At 33.3% G+C, this 16,348-nt stretch overlaps 1 protein-coding gene across 1 annotated transcript in view; it reads right to left on the reverse strand.

Moving 5' to 3' along the window:
* The window catches only part of LOC128680918 (uncharacterized), an 82,978-nt gene that overhangs the window by 9,341 nt on the left and 57,289 nt on the right, over positions 1 to 16,348 (reverse strand). Inside the window, exons 4-5 of the mRNA XM_053764407.2 lie at positions 3,162 to 3,263; positions 2,095 to 2,203 (exon numbers count right to left, since the gene is read on the reverse strand). Coding sequence (XP_053620382.1) covers positions 2,095 to 2,203; positions 3,162 to 3,263 — 211 coding nt within the window. The remainder of the gene's footprint in view (positions 1 to 2,094; positions 2,204 to 3,161; positions 3,264 to 16,348) is intronic.

Genomic DNA, 16,348 nt, shown 5'->3' on the forward strand with positions numbered 1-16,348 from the left:
ACGTATTATCAAAATTTTGCCCAGGGCGCTTGCACCATCAGTTGACCCAAGAGTCCCAGGTTATTAGCATATAAATATTGAAGAAAGGGAATTCGTGAGTTGTAGTTAAAAAAACCATTGCTACATTGTAAAAACTTTGGCTTATTATGTGAAATATTTTCAGCGATACATAATACGAAAATTTCAATTATGTACAATAGTATTTTATATCATTGGACTGGCTGTTCCCCGCAGCTTCGCGGTAGCGGTAGCTTATATTCGACCTCGGGTCATAAATTCCAAACATCAACAAAATCAACTCAGTATTCTAGAAATAACACAAAATACAATATGACAGACAAACATATAATATTATAGGTGAGTTGCACCAGTCAACTTTAACGTCGACTTGAAACTGCGCGCCGCCGCCGCCGTTTAGACAAAATTACGTACGTGTTTTTCTGCACAGTTTAGTCAACGTCGAAAGTGATTGGTGTAACCCAGCTTTACCGTTTCATAGTCGACTCATTAAAAAACTTTAATATTGAAGTCTCATTTTTATTATTAGCTTTTGCCCTCGGCTTCGCCCGCGTCAATTTCCAACGGGAACATTTGTTTTTCCGGGATGAAAGGTACTTGTGCCATAAATGAATTTGTATACCAATCTGACTCATATATAGTAGTTTTCATAGACCACCACTTGCTTCCGGTGAAGGAAAACATCGTGAGGAAACCTGCACACTGGTGGACAGTTTAGTTTACTAGTGTGTATGCGACTGCCTGCCACTAGGTGGCGGTAAGTAGTCATAAAAGTTTTGTCAGATGCCTTTAGGCGACTTGAATAAAATCTGACACCAGTGTTAGCGATAAAACACTGGATGGATATGATGATGAGTTAGGATTAGTATAATTTTCTATTCAAAGTTATACAGTTTGTGTATAATTTGTAACCGTTAAATAATTTTCACATTAAATTTTCACATTGTTTTAACTCATGTAACCGCATTGCGTTTGAATGGTATCGAAATCACCCAATCTGTATGCCGCATTTAATATTAAAATCAGATCTAAATGAGTATCATTTTGATTGGATTTAAATTATTAAAAATATTGATACGATCATGTCATATAATACTGTATATGATATAATAATATAATATATTTATTTATTAATAAAGTGGTTCGGTCCTGCTGACACGTATTGCATTTAGCTTTTGTCTAGACTTTATTAGAAAGTGGGTAGCTGTGTACTGAATTTTAGCTTTTGTAGAAGCTTTTATTTTATCATGCAATGAAATACTCATATATTATTACAGCTTTATTTGGAATATTAACCGGGATTCTCATAAAGTGGATTAAATGAAACTGCTCCGTATTTTACTTAATTATGTAAATACTAAATCTTTCGCCGGCCATGACGTGGCGCTGTGTTTTTCATTAAAATTTCACACGCTACGTTGTATTCTTTTGTGTAGTATGCTTAATTAATTATGCACTTACAATGAAAGTCTTGTAATAAGCACCATATTAAGTCTCGCTTGAATCTGATATGTCGATGTAAGTAAGTAAAAACACTTTATTGCACCAAATAAGATTTAGACAAAAACTTAGGAGAGAGTACAATAGGCGGCCTTATCGCTAGTGCAATCTTTTCCAGGCTACCGAAAGGCTAGTGAAAGGATAGTAGTAAAAATAAATTGTGGTGCATGAAAAAGGAGATATTACAAATGTGTAAACTTAAAACCACATATATAAAGGTATATACATACACACATAAAGAGATACATAGACCTACATACATATAATTTAAGCGCACGGACCGCTAATAAAAAGCGGTGGAACATCAGTACAATAAATGTGATGTACAGTTACATGCGGAAGGTCGGCATATAACCTCGGCGCATTCTACACTATTATTATTTTTTAGCCGCAGTTCCACCTGTCCGCAGTTCCAGCCGAAATTTAGCCCCGGGTGTCGAAAGTCGTCTGTTTGCCACACTTTCACGTCTAAACCATAGATATAGTTTATGAACTATATCTATAGTTTAAACGTGAAAGTATGGCAAAAAGACGACTTTCGCACTTATAATAATGATTAGTATTGTCTATGCTTACCAACGACGTCTAACCGCAGAAATATGCTTGTGGGTGGATGTGACGATACCTGACACTCGTAGATGCCTGCGTCACGCTTCTGGACGAACCTGACTTTCAATGTCCAATCCTGTGATAAAATAATATACGTGTGAATAAAACCTTTTGATTCGATAATATAAATATCGCATATCCTGTCGAAATTAGGCGGTTATTTGTTAATTTTTTTATTATTATTACATCATTATTTTATTGTAATTGCAAGAGAAAGTACGATGATAAAGAGAAAGAGACACACACAGTTTATCTCTAATGATCCGTACCATTAGCGCGCGATCACGTAATATATTTTTCGATGATTTGATTAAAATGACTCAAACCATTAAATACACGGTAAAAAATCCCCAATTTCCCTTGCAGAGAGTTTTTTCCTGTCCCATTTCAGCCGAGGAACACTTGGAGGCCACTCGACATACAATTACTTGAATCAAAAAGCCATCTAAATGTAGAAATTCCTTTTGAGGTGTATTACGGTCGTTAAAAACATTTTGTATATTACGTTTCTGTAATATATTTATGTGGCTCAACTCTCGTGGAATATATTATATTAAATTGTATAGTAATGTACAACTTGATTTATATATAAGTCTATCCCTTTTATCTGATATTTTCGGTCTCATCCTAGGTTGTGATGCCTTCAATCCTTGGAAAACAAAAAGTAGAAGTCAGAGCTGAGTGAAGAACAGGTCAAGGTGCAAGTTGAACTCATACAATAAACTATATTTTGTTTATTTTTTTTCCATAGGTCATCAACCGGGTGAACCGATTTAGATGCTATCTATTTTAGCTTATTCTTCTTATTTCTTATTCTAGCTTTTTTTATTTGATAGCTAATTTTTATGCGGTGGTTTTTAGATATGTTTGATCAAAATCGGTTCAGCCGTTCAAAAGTTGCTACGAAATGAATATTGAAAGTTAATTTTTTAATTTGTCTAACAAATAAATTTAGTGGGATTTTTACGTAATACATTACGTGGGCTTTAAACTAATGTATAAGTTAGCTTATGTTATACTGCACAATGACATGCCTCTGAATGTTGAAGATGTATCGCTTGAAATCTTTGGTCTGAACTGTAAGTGGTCAGACCGACAGTCAGCAAATGGTAGTCTTTTCTTCTTATCCACGATACCTGGAACAATGACGCAATGCCATTAAACACGGTTTTAAAACATAACTGATTTGAACATGTTTGATTTGAATTTGAATTTTATCCGCACTCGAAAAAACGACACTGTTCAAAATCTAGATAATAATGACGAGATATACTTTTTTGTAATAATTTGTCCAATTAAAAAAAGTTGTATGATACCGTAGTTGAAAATTATTTTTTTATGTCAATTCATATTAAATCGCTGTTGCACGTGGTTACATAATAAACAATAATATAGATTTAGTTTATAATCTTAAGCCTGTGTACACAGAATTTTGACGAAGCTTTTCTTAAGTTAATGTATAACTCGTATTATAGAAAAACAAAATCGCTTCCCGCTGTCCATTTGTCCCTATGTATGCTTAGATCTTTAAAACTACGCAACGGATTTTGATGCGAGTTTTAAGTGTATAATTTATAAGGGTTTTACGCGAGCGAAGCCGGGACGGGCAGCTAATTTACAATAAAACATTACAAATTACCTTATTTTCAGTATCAAACCAACAAAATGACAAAACGTTTGATGTCGAGTGCCGTAATTAAAATTCATCATCGTTTAATTGTTTATTTCTCGGACCAACATAATTGCAAATCTGCTATTAGATTTTAAGCGCGTTAATTGCATATTTTTAGTGTAATTACATAATATTAACGTTTTATTATGAAACAAAATATTAGTAGTTAATTAAGTTATTTATAATTTTAATTCCGCTCTGGCGTAGACTTTATTATGTTCGCAGAATGGATTAAGATAAATATTGTTAGTAGTGGATTGTATTTTTAATAACTGTTAAATTAATTAGCTTTAATAGCAAGTTATTTACATAATATTATAAATATTTGCACGCCTGCATGCAGGTAGGTTATATTTAAGTTATGATATATATAAATCTTGCAAATAAACGATTCTAATAATATAATGTTAAGTAAAATAAAAATAGCTTTTTAGTCTATGCTTTTTATGTTTTTTACAATGTTAAGTACATTAATCTTTTTGCAAAAACCTACTGAAAGACAACTTAAAAAAATACTTATAATTAGTTAGCACATCAACATTAGTTTCATTATGCCCATTGCTCGTGAACAGATATTGTAATAGGTGGATAAGGAGTATGAGCGATGACCCACCACGCGGGGCCAATGCGATTTCGCGGATTTCAACGACTGCAAATACAGCCAGGATCAACGGCTTAACGTGCCTTTCGAAGCATGGAGGAGTTTGAGATAATGAAGAACGAAAGGTCTTAGGTTCGAATCCTACACGTGCCACATGAATTTTTATACCAATCTGACTCATGTATAGTAGTTTTCATCAACTACCACTTGCTTCCGGTGAAGGAAAACGTCATGAGGAAACCTGCGCACTGGCTGAATATTTACGTGTGAAATGAAGAAGACAATGGCAAACCACTCCATTAATTAGTGCCATGAAAGTTGTTGTGTGTGTTTCATTCCACGCGATCCTTAGGAATACGACTATGTAGATTCACTTATTCAGTGACAAAACTGTATCTGTATGTATATAGAGAGATAGCTATATCTAGATAACAATATCTCTTCTGAGAATGGAACCCGTGTAGCAATATCTGTAATGCACAGACGATTAATGTGCCATATTGCACACATAAGTGGCGTCTTAATATCAGTTTATGTGTTCATGATAGCTAATACAAAATATATGTGGCAATCTGGTGGTATCTAATGATAACATGTACAATTCGGAATAATGGCACAACAAGATTCTTCACTGTAAAAACTAAAATGTATTATGTATACAAATTTAATGTGTAAGTATTTAAATATCCAAGTGCATTTATCTTGGCGATAGTCACAATTAGTGGTTAGAGTTTTCGATTATGTTGTTATCTAGCGTTTTATATTTGTAGGCAATGGCATGAGTCTTGAGTGTTCGTTCACAAATCACATAACCCAAAATTTTCAAATTTTTTAAATATTTATTTACATTCAAAGGTATGTTGGTGTACCAGAATAAATAATAATAAAAAATAATTGATCAGTTTCCTTATTATGTTAACACAAAATAAGATTTATACCTATAAAAAACGGAGTGGCGTTAAGTCATAGGTCATTTATATTTGAATACCTAGTTACTATTCTTCTGTAAATATAAAGTTAATTTATTTAGTTCAAAATTATCTTCTATCTCTGGCCATTAATTGCTTTGAAAGTCTGGAAACCACAACTGTCAGGGATACGGTCTAAATTCAGTATACTTGTTGAGTAGCCACCTCAAATCTAATTGAATACCGAGATTAAACTGGTATAACGTATAGTCGAGTAGATTGAGTTGGCACTAGTTTCTGTATCTAATATAATGTATATTAAACTTTTATAAAACCAACATTAATTGACGTTGGAGAAAAGGCTGCGGTGAAGTGTGTTGTGCTGCTTCTCCACTTGTTTTGGCAGTCGGCAAGTAAGCAATAAGTTGAATAAAAAACACTCTATTTCTCTACTAAAACTCGCTCTCTCTCCTATATGAATTATTTCCCGATTTCTCATCATGTATGTCCAGGGACCGCTTTTCCACGTAGCCCATATTATTCTGACTTTCGCCATTGATTGACCTCCGGCTTGAGGTCAAAATTCTTTGGGAATGCTGTATTTGCCTATATAGACCTTAATGCTTCATCCGTACCGCCCCTCTGACACTCCGTTTCGGCTTCGGCCAGAAATTGTTTACTCCGATTTTCTGCTGTCAAGGCTTCTTGTTCATTAATTGCCTCGTACGATACGGGAAGACAAAGAAGTGGGCGTCAGGAATTCGCGCATTCGCGGCAGTTTTCATCCGTGGCATAGCAAATAAACTCCTGGATAATAACAAGTTACTTGCATGAGAAAACGCCTAGCCATGCTGTTCCCGACACAAAGTGCTGGCTTGATGTTGTCAAGGAGGATTGCGTGCCAATGGTCTGACTACTAAGGATGCCAAAGATGTGTAGAAGAAAAAGTAGGACAGTGGATCCTGGGCTCAGATTCTTCCCGACTATGGGAGCAACATGGACAGTGCGCGAGAAATTAAGTGGTGCAATTCTACGGCAGGAATCAATAAACATTTTTAAACACAATAAAGCCACAAATAATTGTATTATTTGTACCTAATTAACAAAGGCGAGCTAAATATTCTAGGAAATGCCTTGTACCGGTCAAACAAAGTGACTTGAGTACATGTCTTAGACATACAGTCAACAGCACATAAACCAAATTCATTGCAAACTGCGCCGCTATTACTGCGCCAAGAGGTTCATGCAGTGTAGGTTGATGTGCTGTTGACTGTACAACGACTAACTTCTGAACTCTGGGAGTTTGTTGATCCCATCGAGACATTCAATAAGTTAAATTTGTAGATAATTATTCCTTTAGGAAGAAGATTCCTCACAGAGCGCCGAAATGAATAGTGCCTTTGCTCTAGCGTCTATTATTTTAATTATATTCCATGTAGAATTAAATGCTCTTATACATTTAGCCTGTTATACTGTAAGCTAAAGTATGGTTTGTTACTATCGCACTATACAAAATTTAGCAATAGTCGTCAAAACAGAAAATTTTGTCAACTAGCCTATTTCAATACAAACGACATATTCGAAATAATTGGTTTAGGTTTAATAATTTGACACGTTTCTATAAAAACGAAAATCTCATTTTCGAGACGTCTACAACAATGAAAGCTATTTTTAAGATAAAACAGTATTCTCTGCCCGAAGAATACAGAGTGTATTCTTTAAATTAGCCTGATTGGCTTCTCCTTCGGTAGGTTTGATGAAGGTTTTATTGTGGGTATGTTGTACAAAGAAGCTTAGAACCAAACTTGACTTTTTTTCAATTTCAATTTAGATCAATGTATGACTTCAACTTAATTCATATCTATAATATTAATAACGTGTAAGTGTGTTTATTTGTTCTTATTTCAATTTATCATTTTCCTGTGAAACAATAATTGTACTAAAGGCGATCACTATTTAGTGTATGCTGAAACTGCAACTCTGAACCATTAATAATTATTATTCCGGAATATAGCTTTTATACGCTATCGATTAACATTTCAGGCTAGTGTAACGAATTATTTTAACCTTACTGTTTTAGTAGAAACAATTTAGAATTCTGGAATAAAACAGAAAAAGAAAAAGAATAAAAAATATATAATCAAACCAACCAATCAAATATAGTGTTTAGTCGGAAAATACTGACACATCTCACATTTCTGTGGCTGGCTGGCTGAGGTGGCTTATCCCAGATTTTTATCAATTGCTCTCCTAGTCTCACTTCTAAAGACACTTAAATACATCTACAGATAGCTGTACTATTCCTTTTATCCGATTTTTATATTTAATTATTAATAATTGTGGACTATTAATAATAATTGCCGAAAGTCGTGATAAATGTGAGAAATTAATCACATTTGTCGGTGATTATGAATAATTTAACCTTAGTACCGATAAATGTAATAAATGGGTCTCTATTGGTTTTCCTAATTTAATATTTTAATAGTTTGAAGCTCCGCTCGCTTCACGCGCTCCGCTTTGTGTGGTCACAATGCTAACCTAACCGACACAGTTTGGTTTATCTATATGTTTTTTTTTATTGCGGGGTCCTCTTGCTCCCCGGCCCCCCGTGCACCCCTGCTGTTCGACTTGAAATTTTAACCTGTTGTACTAAAACCTTGGGTCTTACTTTGTTTATTACTTTTATCAATTTGTGTAGTGAATTATTAATAATAACTAATAAAAGTAATTAATTTCAATTGATTATTAACATTTACCAAAATACGTGTTTATTATTAATAATGTTGTTAAATTATTAATAATTTTCAATTAATCAAAGTTACCGTGACATATATATTGTTTATATTTTAGGTTAATGAATGAATGAAATGAAAAATTTATTTGTTTAAGTTACCAAGACTCATATAATATAACACTTATGTCAGTAGAAAATTTAATTTAAACAGTTATTGTGCAAATCATTTCTCCACCATCACCCTATACTGTGCTGTGTAGTTTGGTAAAATCACAATAAATTATACCATTGACATTTACTTATATAAGTCCCATTTTTTATATACTCGTAAAGGCAAAAGTGTTTGATACCTTATTACACATTAACTACACAACCAAACTCTTGAAATTTTATAATCATAATAGCCATGTAAAAGGGCACATAAAGTACCTTTCAAGTAGGAAATAAGTATTGCACTCGTGGGAGATTAACGCGGGCGAAGCCGCGAAATAAAACTAATAAGTTAAGAGTTGACTCACAATAACATAAATTAAAAGTTCTGTAGTATTTTCCATTAGTTTATTTGAATATCCACAGTGGCTATAAGGTTCTTGGTTTTGTCTTTGTTAGATTCCACTTTGTAAGGTCTTTTTCTTAGGTAATCACTTTGGACGTCGACAAGAATGCCTTCGCTTCTTTGTGTTTTATGTCGATTTATAAAAAAAAAGTTTTTTGTTTAAGGATATTTCAAAAAAGAATTTTACTACCTATATAAATTTACAATATTTTGACAGTCACAGATGTTTAGTCGTGGGTCGCAGACACACGAGTTGTGAATCGCACTTTCTTTCGAGTGATACATAGTGCTTTTACGAAGATAATAAAAATACATAATTAATTACAATAACATCCATCAAAATATTCACATTAGTTCATATTTACAAAAAATTGATTTTTTTTTGCCAGTCTATACTTTTATTAGACTTCTTTTCAAAAAGAATACTCATTGTTGTTAATATTGATGTAACACGGCGGAATTGTGTTGGGACCTGTCTAAATGATGTTCGTATGCAGCGACGTTCACATTTTTTTCGAGCGTCTTATAAATAATTCCCAAGAGGAACAGAGGATTTTCACACAATTTTTCAGGCCGGTTTTTGTTCGAATCCAATTACGGAGGTACTTTCATTTAGTTCAACATGGAATTAGATTATTTCAGATCAGGTGTCGTATAAATGTTCCTCTCATATCATGTGTAGTGTAGATGTAGAAGCCAAGATTGTACCAAATTTGAGAAAAGATTGTATCTAGTTTAAAAAAAATGTAAAGAAATTTTAGCTAGGTAATTTTATTTTTATTTTTTTGTTAAAATATGTTGCGTTTTGACCAAGCGAGCGAAGTCTAACATTCTACTTGGGGCGAAAATATATTTTTTTGTATGTATGTATGTTTGTTTGTTTGTAACGCGATAACTTTCGAACCGTTGGTCCGATTTTGATGAAATTTAAAAGATATGTACTATATGCCAATATTATTTTAAAGTTTTTGTGGCATCAAAATCGGTTCAGTCATTTTTGAAATATTCACAATTTTGTAGAAATGTATTGTGTTCGCGAGGTCTAAGTTCGCGACGAACAACTAGTAATTTAAATTATATTTTAAAAACTACGAAAGCAGAAGTAACAATAAATATAGTTAAAATGATAATTTTCAAGTAAAATTTACTTTTATTGGCCACATAATTGAAAAGGTGAACACGTGTATGTACGTACATAATTATAATTTTCATATATTAATATCGTTAAAATTTTCCTATGCTAAGCATAACAATTAGTAGAGGTTAGCTAACTACGATATAAATAAAAAAGATACTTCACTTAACGTGCATTGTTTTACTCCTGTTTACATAACATACATTGTTTCTTAACATTGTCTCTTTCACGCAAATCATCTGGACCGATTATAATGAAATTTGGTACACGGGTAGAATATAACCTATAATAATACAAAGCGTACTAATTATCCCGAATTTACCACGAGAACGAAGCCCTGGGAGGTAGTGTAGAGAGTAGTCTTATTTAAAAACGGAGTGTACGATAGGTGATTTTTGGTGTGGAGATATTTTTACTTTATGTAAAATTCTGTAAAATTTAATGTTTCTAGGAATCTAGATTGTAGTGTAGTCATTCGACTATGACATAATCTAAAAGGCTAGCAAAGAACGATTTCTCAATCTCTTTTTCTTAAAAAGAACCAAATGATTATGATTAATTAAGTGCAACATCACTAATACATCTGTTTTGTTTACTAAAACATCTATAGTTTATGGGATATGTCATAAAGTGGTCACATCAAATTTTAAGGAATAAATAGGACACGAGCACTCTGTGTAAACTCTATGGTTTACACTTCTAGTCGTGAAACTGAACGCGCCATCTTCTTTTGTTTACGTCTGTGTACTACCTCTAATTAATTGTAATTATGCGTGTGAATTACTTAATTACCGTTGAATGTGCTACTAAACACACATTTTGTTGGGTAAAGCAAGTAATTTGTAATATAAAGGCGTTGGTAAATGAGCTCTTAAATAAACAGCTACTGCAAAATGAAACGCAGAGTTTCCCTTGTTTTATCGACTTAAAATTCCTCTATTGTACTTGACTTAACTTCCTTTCTTAACTTCGTTTAATTTCAAATATGATGAAGATAATAATGATGTAAATTGTCAGAGTTAGAAAATGGAGTCTTATGTTTTCGTAGTCCATGTATGAAAGTGAGTTTGTTCATTCCATCAAGATTCCTGATGCCTTGAGAGCAAATATGTTAAGTAAGCTTTAACGAATCCTAATAATGTAACCTATAATCGCGAAAGTTTCTGATGATGTATGTTTATTACTCTTTCACGCAAAATCTACTGGACCGATTGTTATGAAATTTGGTACACTCTAAGAGGCGTTAGAAATATTTGTATCTGAGACTTACCACTTTATACATCGATGTTGAATAATGTGAAATGACGTTTAAGTGGCTGACGATCATGACGATGATTCTTATGAACTAGAAGCGGAAAATTGAACCATTTTATTACCGCAACTACAACTTATAGTTAAATAAAATGTAAATGTGTAAACAGTAACAATTTTGGTAATAGCAGTTCCAATTTAGCTGCGATAATTAGGGTTGAACGTTGTTCAGCCATTAGTTTGCCCATTAAAACTAAAATAACTAAGCTATTTTGTTTTAAACTCTCAACTATTTCTCCCTAGCTCAACTCGTATGTTTTCGCGATGTGTTGCCGTATAAGGGTGAGTTGCACCAGTCAATTTTGACGTTGACTTTGACGTGCGCGCCGCTGACGTTTAGATAAAATGGAGTACTTTGCTTTATTCTTCCCCGTCCGTAATTTATGTATATAAAACTCTCGCGTTACTGAATGACTGTCTGACAGACAACGTACAGCGGAAACTACTGGGCGTTGGAAGCTGAAATTTGGTATGTACGTTCCTAGGACAGGGTAGGGGAACACTAAGAAGAGATTTCCTGAAATTCTCACGGGAAACGGATTTTTACTCACATACGAAGTTGTGGGCAAGACCTAATATTTTACTAAAATATTATATAAACGTGTACCTAACAAGGACCTTATATAAACGTGTACATGTACCTGTCGATGGTGCGTTGTCGACGTAGCGACAATCGATGTACTGATTGGCGATATTATGAACTAGACCCTGTCAAAACACCGAAAAAAGTGTCCCAGTCGGGAGCTTACAGCCTACTGAACCTAAAAATAATGTTCCTAATTATTACTATAACGTTTTGTCATACATAGAAACAAGATTAAACTGAATAACGCAAGAGTTTATATACATATATATATATTCCTTTCTGACAATTCGATTACAAGTTTTCATGTCCTCCTCAAAGTACATACCTAGTATAAAATATTTGTACAATATAAATAAATATGTTTTTCATGTTAATGATTAACTCAAATTAATAAAGCCAAAATACAAATATTTCTGTGTGAATTCGAAATAATTGGTCGGGGCAAGGATCAAACCTCTAATAGGCCAGATTTTGTCTAACGGGTGCCCATTCGGAGGGAAAAGTAGGCTATTTTTGGCGCCATCTTGTTGATAGGCTGGCATTTCGGCGAAATGAACTTGCGAAGTGAATGTGACTTATATTAGATTGTTGGAGGAACACGGTTCCTCACTCCGTAAACTTTGGAAAAGGAAACATGCTTGATCTAAGATATATTTTGAGATATATTTAAGTTGATTTGAGAAAAAAATGTTTAAGTCTATTTACGGTTAATGTTGAGAAATCATTTTTCTTGATAATTTTATCGTCAAGAATGCGAAGTTTCATTTTGTGTCTTACATTTTTCATTTATTAACCCCCGACGCAAAAAGAGGGGTGTAATAAGTTTAACGTGTCTGTGGCATCGTAGCTCCTAAACGGATGAATCGATTTTCATTTAGTTATTTTTGTGTCATAGATATTTTTTATCCCGAGTGTTCTCAGCCATGTTTCATACAAATTGGTTCGGCCTTTCAAAACTTGTAGCGAAATGAATATTGAAAATCGGGGGTTTTTTAATGGGTCTAAAACGTTTTATTGGGAACAAATAAACTTGTTTTCATATGAAAACAATTTTAATGATAATCATGACAACTCTTGTTTGACCTGTGTACCTATACCCATAACAGAAAAAATAGAAGTATTTAAATAAGCATTTTGTAAAGATGGCCTACGTTGAGAAATGCCAAAAAGAGATAGCGCGATGAACACGGTGTCTTCCAGCGTGATTGGTCCATTGTCTTTGAAAAGAGTGGGAGTAATAAGATTATTTTCAACTATTCGAAGGAGATCATAGATCTTCATCATCATCAGCCATTTAAATCCTTTCTGCTAGGATATTATGTCAAATATTTAATCCAAATCTGTTTGGTTGATTATGCGTTAATACCCATAAGAAAGATTTTTGTAAATCAAGTTAATTAGATAAGCTCGATTTAGATATTTTGAATTGGGGAAATACACAGCTTTATATAGAAATAAATTTCATCCTTTTGGCAAAAATACGTGCAGTAAAAACAGCGTGGAAATTAGCACTCAACTAATCAGAGCATCGGCCTGAATAATAAAAAAAAAACGTAATTTTATGCGAGTTGGCAACCAGAACTATGTGTATGGCCAACCAAACAGAGTTTACGATAAGTGCCTACACTATTTTATAACAGTCTTTTTTTTGACAGGATTCCAAAAAAAAAAAAACATTCTATTTTGGACTGAAAAGCGACGCGTCGCAATTAATCTCTCTATAAAATATTTTTTGAAAATATGAAACAGTAAAATATTCCCATCGTACCAACCAAATAGTTTGTTAATTGGGAACGAAAGTTGATACGTATTAATTGATTATGACAAAATTCTATTCTGAAAAAGTTTTAGCTAGCGACGTATGAAATGTTGCAATTAGAACGGTCGACTCGACGAAAAAGCAGACGTTGATCGGAGTGGAAATCCTGGTTATAAAGAATACTAAGCGCGTCCTGTGGTTTCGCTCCGGCAAGAATATCAGGATAAATAGTCTGTCTTCGATTTCAGGTTTGTATTCTATATGTGCACAAAATTTTAAACGAAATCCCTCAATGAGACTTGCCGTGATTGTAAGATACAAACATCTCCCTCACATACAAATATCCAAATCAATAATAAGAATAATAGGATAGGATGCTATAGACGGTGGTGGCGTGTGATTCCGCCCTAGAATAGGACCACTCTATATCGTCCCGTGGATCTCGTATGAGGCATTAAAGGGATGCACAGCCTAGGAATCTGAGGCAGCTGGCTGGGCACATGCGGATATGAGAGAGAGAGAGAGAGAGGATGTATAGAATTACGGATAGGAGAATACTACTCATATATATATATACTATTATTTATATATAGAGGCATAAGTTTGATCAACCTTAAGAATTCCTGCTGCTAGCGAGATTTTTCAGAGAAACAAAATGGTTTACTGAGTCAATTTTAAGTCCATTCCTTCCTCTTAGTAGAGAAAAGTCGCAAAGTAAGTAGATAACTCAGTTATACGTGGGTGGATGTAGTTCCGTTTAACAATATTACCCTGTGTCCTAGCTATGCGAGAAGGCAGCATGACGCTGTGCAACGTATTGTATTCAAGTACGTTTGGCCGGTGTTTACGCTGTTATATCTCATGTCATACACGCATCGTGGCATCGCAGCAATAATCTTATTTACTACTTAAGGACATAGGGTTATAGGGACATCCTAAATTACGTTCCAGAGAGTACTAAGAGTAATGTCATTAAGAGTGTTTGGTTTAAAAATATAACTTTTCAGACCAGTTAAAAATCGTCAACCACTTATATTACAAATATATTAAATTATACATTTAACCTTTCCAGGAATCACATTATCTATTGGTAAAAAACCATACAAAAATAGGCTTGGTAGTTTTTAAGTTTATCACGTTCATACAGACAGATGCAACAGGGGAACTTATTTTTATAATATGTAAGGGTTTTGAGATGGTTACCAGTTAAATAACAAACCTAACCTATTAAAAACAGTTATATGAATATTTTTGTTTAAATTATTATTTATACGTATACGTTTACCCACAACATCACAAGAATCTTTATAAATAATGTACCCACACAAGTTTCATCAAAAGGTCACAAACATACAGAAATACTGTTCATGAATATGACAATATAATTTTAATTATCTACAAACAATTCGTAAGACAAACTCAGAGATGATATTTTAAATTCATAAAACTTGGACGTCTCAATTTTACTTATGTTGAAATACCCACGAATCCATTAGAAAACTGTTGACAGTTGTATTGTACAATAATTCCACTTAGTTCTAACTTTGAGTCCCCAATTTGGTAATCCCTTAATGGCGGGAACTTTTGATGACGTCTCAAACTTGGTAATTAATAAGACACAGAAGTGTATCAGTTTCAATTTCAACAGCTTCAAATAGAATAGTGACTGTCAGTATTTGTTAAAATGACAAAATGATTACTAAAATTTATTCATTTTAGGCTATGGCTTGTTTTGACGCTTACTAATAAATTATCTGATAGCCTATTATGTAATATACTGGACTTATAGTAGACGATTAGTCTTGATGTAGACTTAGACCTTCTCTATATTCTAATGGCTCTTCGGTCAAACGGACGCTCGAACCAATGGCCAGTCGAAACTGTGATATATCGATGACATGGAACATTGGCAACCCGGAGACTCGAGCCAACGGTTTCGGTGAACCAGCCATCGGGCACACGGCTTTCGAAATCATGCAGTAAACCCAACTTACATGTATATGAATCGTGCCTGACGTGACGTCACAGGACATCACTATCAACACTCCAAATTAGTGATGTCACTGACATTTTTTAATTTGAAATATTGGTGTCAAGAAGCATTCCTAATATGATTTGATTAGAATAAAAATGTAATAAATCGCGTATCTCTTTTTATACCGATTTTTTAATATATTTTCTTTGTGCTGTACAGAGTTAACAAACAATACGATGAATTAAAATGACATATGATTATATAATATTTTATTTGATACCTGTTCACTTCGAAAAAGTCTGACGCAAACCAAATCACTTGGAAAGAAATTGAGAAAATAATGTGTATATTATATATACACATCTTTGATTGGTGGGCATCTTTGCCCAACAATAGAAAAAATATATAAATTTATAAATAAAATATTTTGATAACAAAACTACTGCCGATATTCGATTGCAAACGATGAAACCCATATTGTGATATGAAGATGTAAAAGATACTAGAAACTTCGATTTCCATGCAAGTATGTTGAAAATCGTCATATGAACCTATTTGTAGAACCTCTCTCTTTAGCAACAATTGTTATGTTATGGCGACAAAAGTTTATAATAAAATACCAAAATGTATTAGAGAATTGCCAAAAAAGAGATTCATTTCGGAATTGAAAAAATGGCTGTTACATCATTCATTTTATGACATGAATGAATTTTGGAACACAAAATGAATAAGTTCTTATCATTAAGTTTTGACCTGATTGTGACATACCTAGTACTTATTATCTGAAAATGACAATTCTTTATATTTAATGACATTTTAATATTTTTAATGACAATGATTATTATTATTATTTTTTTTATGAGTAATTGTAGAATAATTAAATTAAATTCATAGATATAAATTTATTAAAACACACTTATATTTACATGCCATATTTTTGGCGAAGCATGTCATAGTACCCACAAGTTCTGTAACATCTATTTG

The sequence above is a fragment of the Plodia interpunctella genome, chromosome 25 (assembly GCF_027563975.2).
Source record: "Plodia interpunctella isolate USDA-ARS_2022_Savannah chromosome 25, ilPloInte3.2, whole genome shotgun sequence".
NCBI classification, from domain to species: domain Eukaryota; kingdom Metazoa; phylum Arthropoda; class Insecta; order Lepidoptera; family Pyralidae; genus Plodia; species Plodia interpunctella.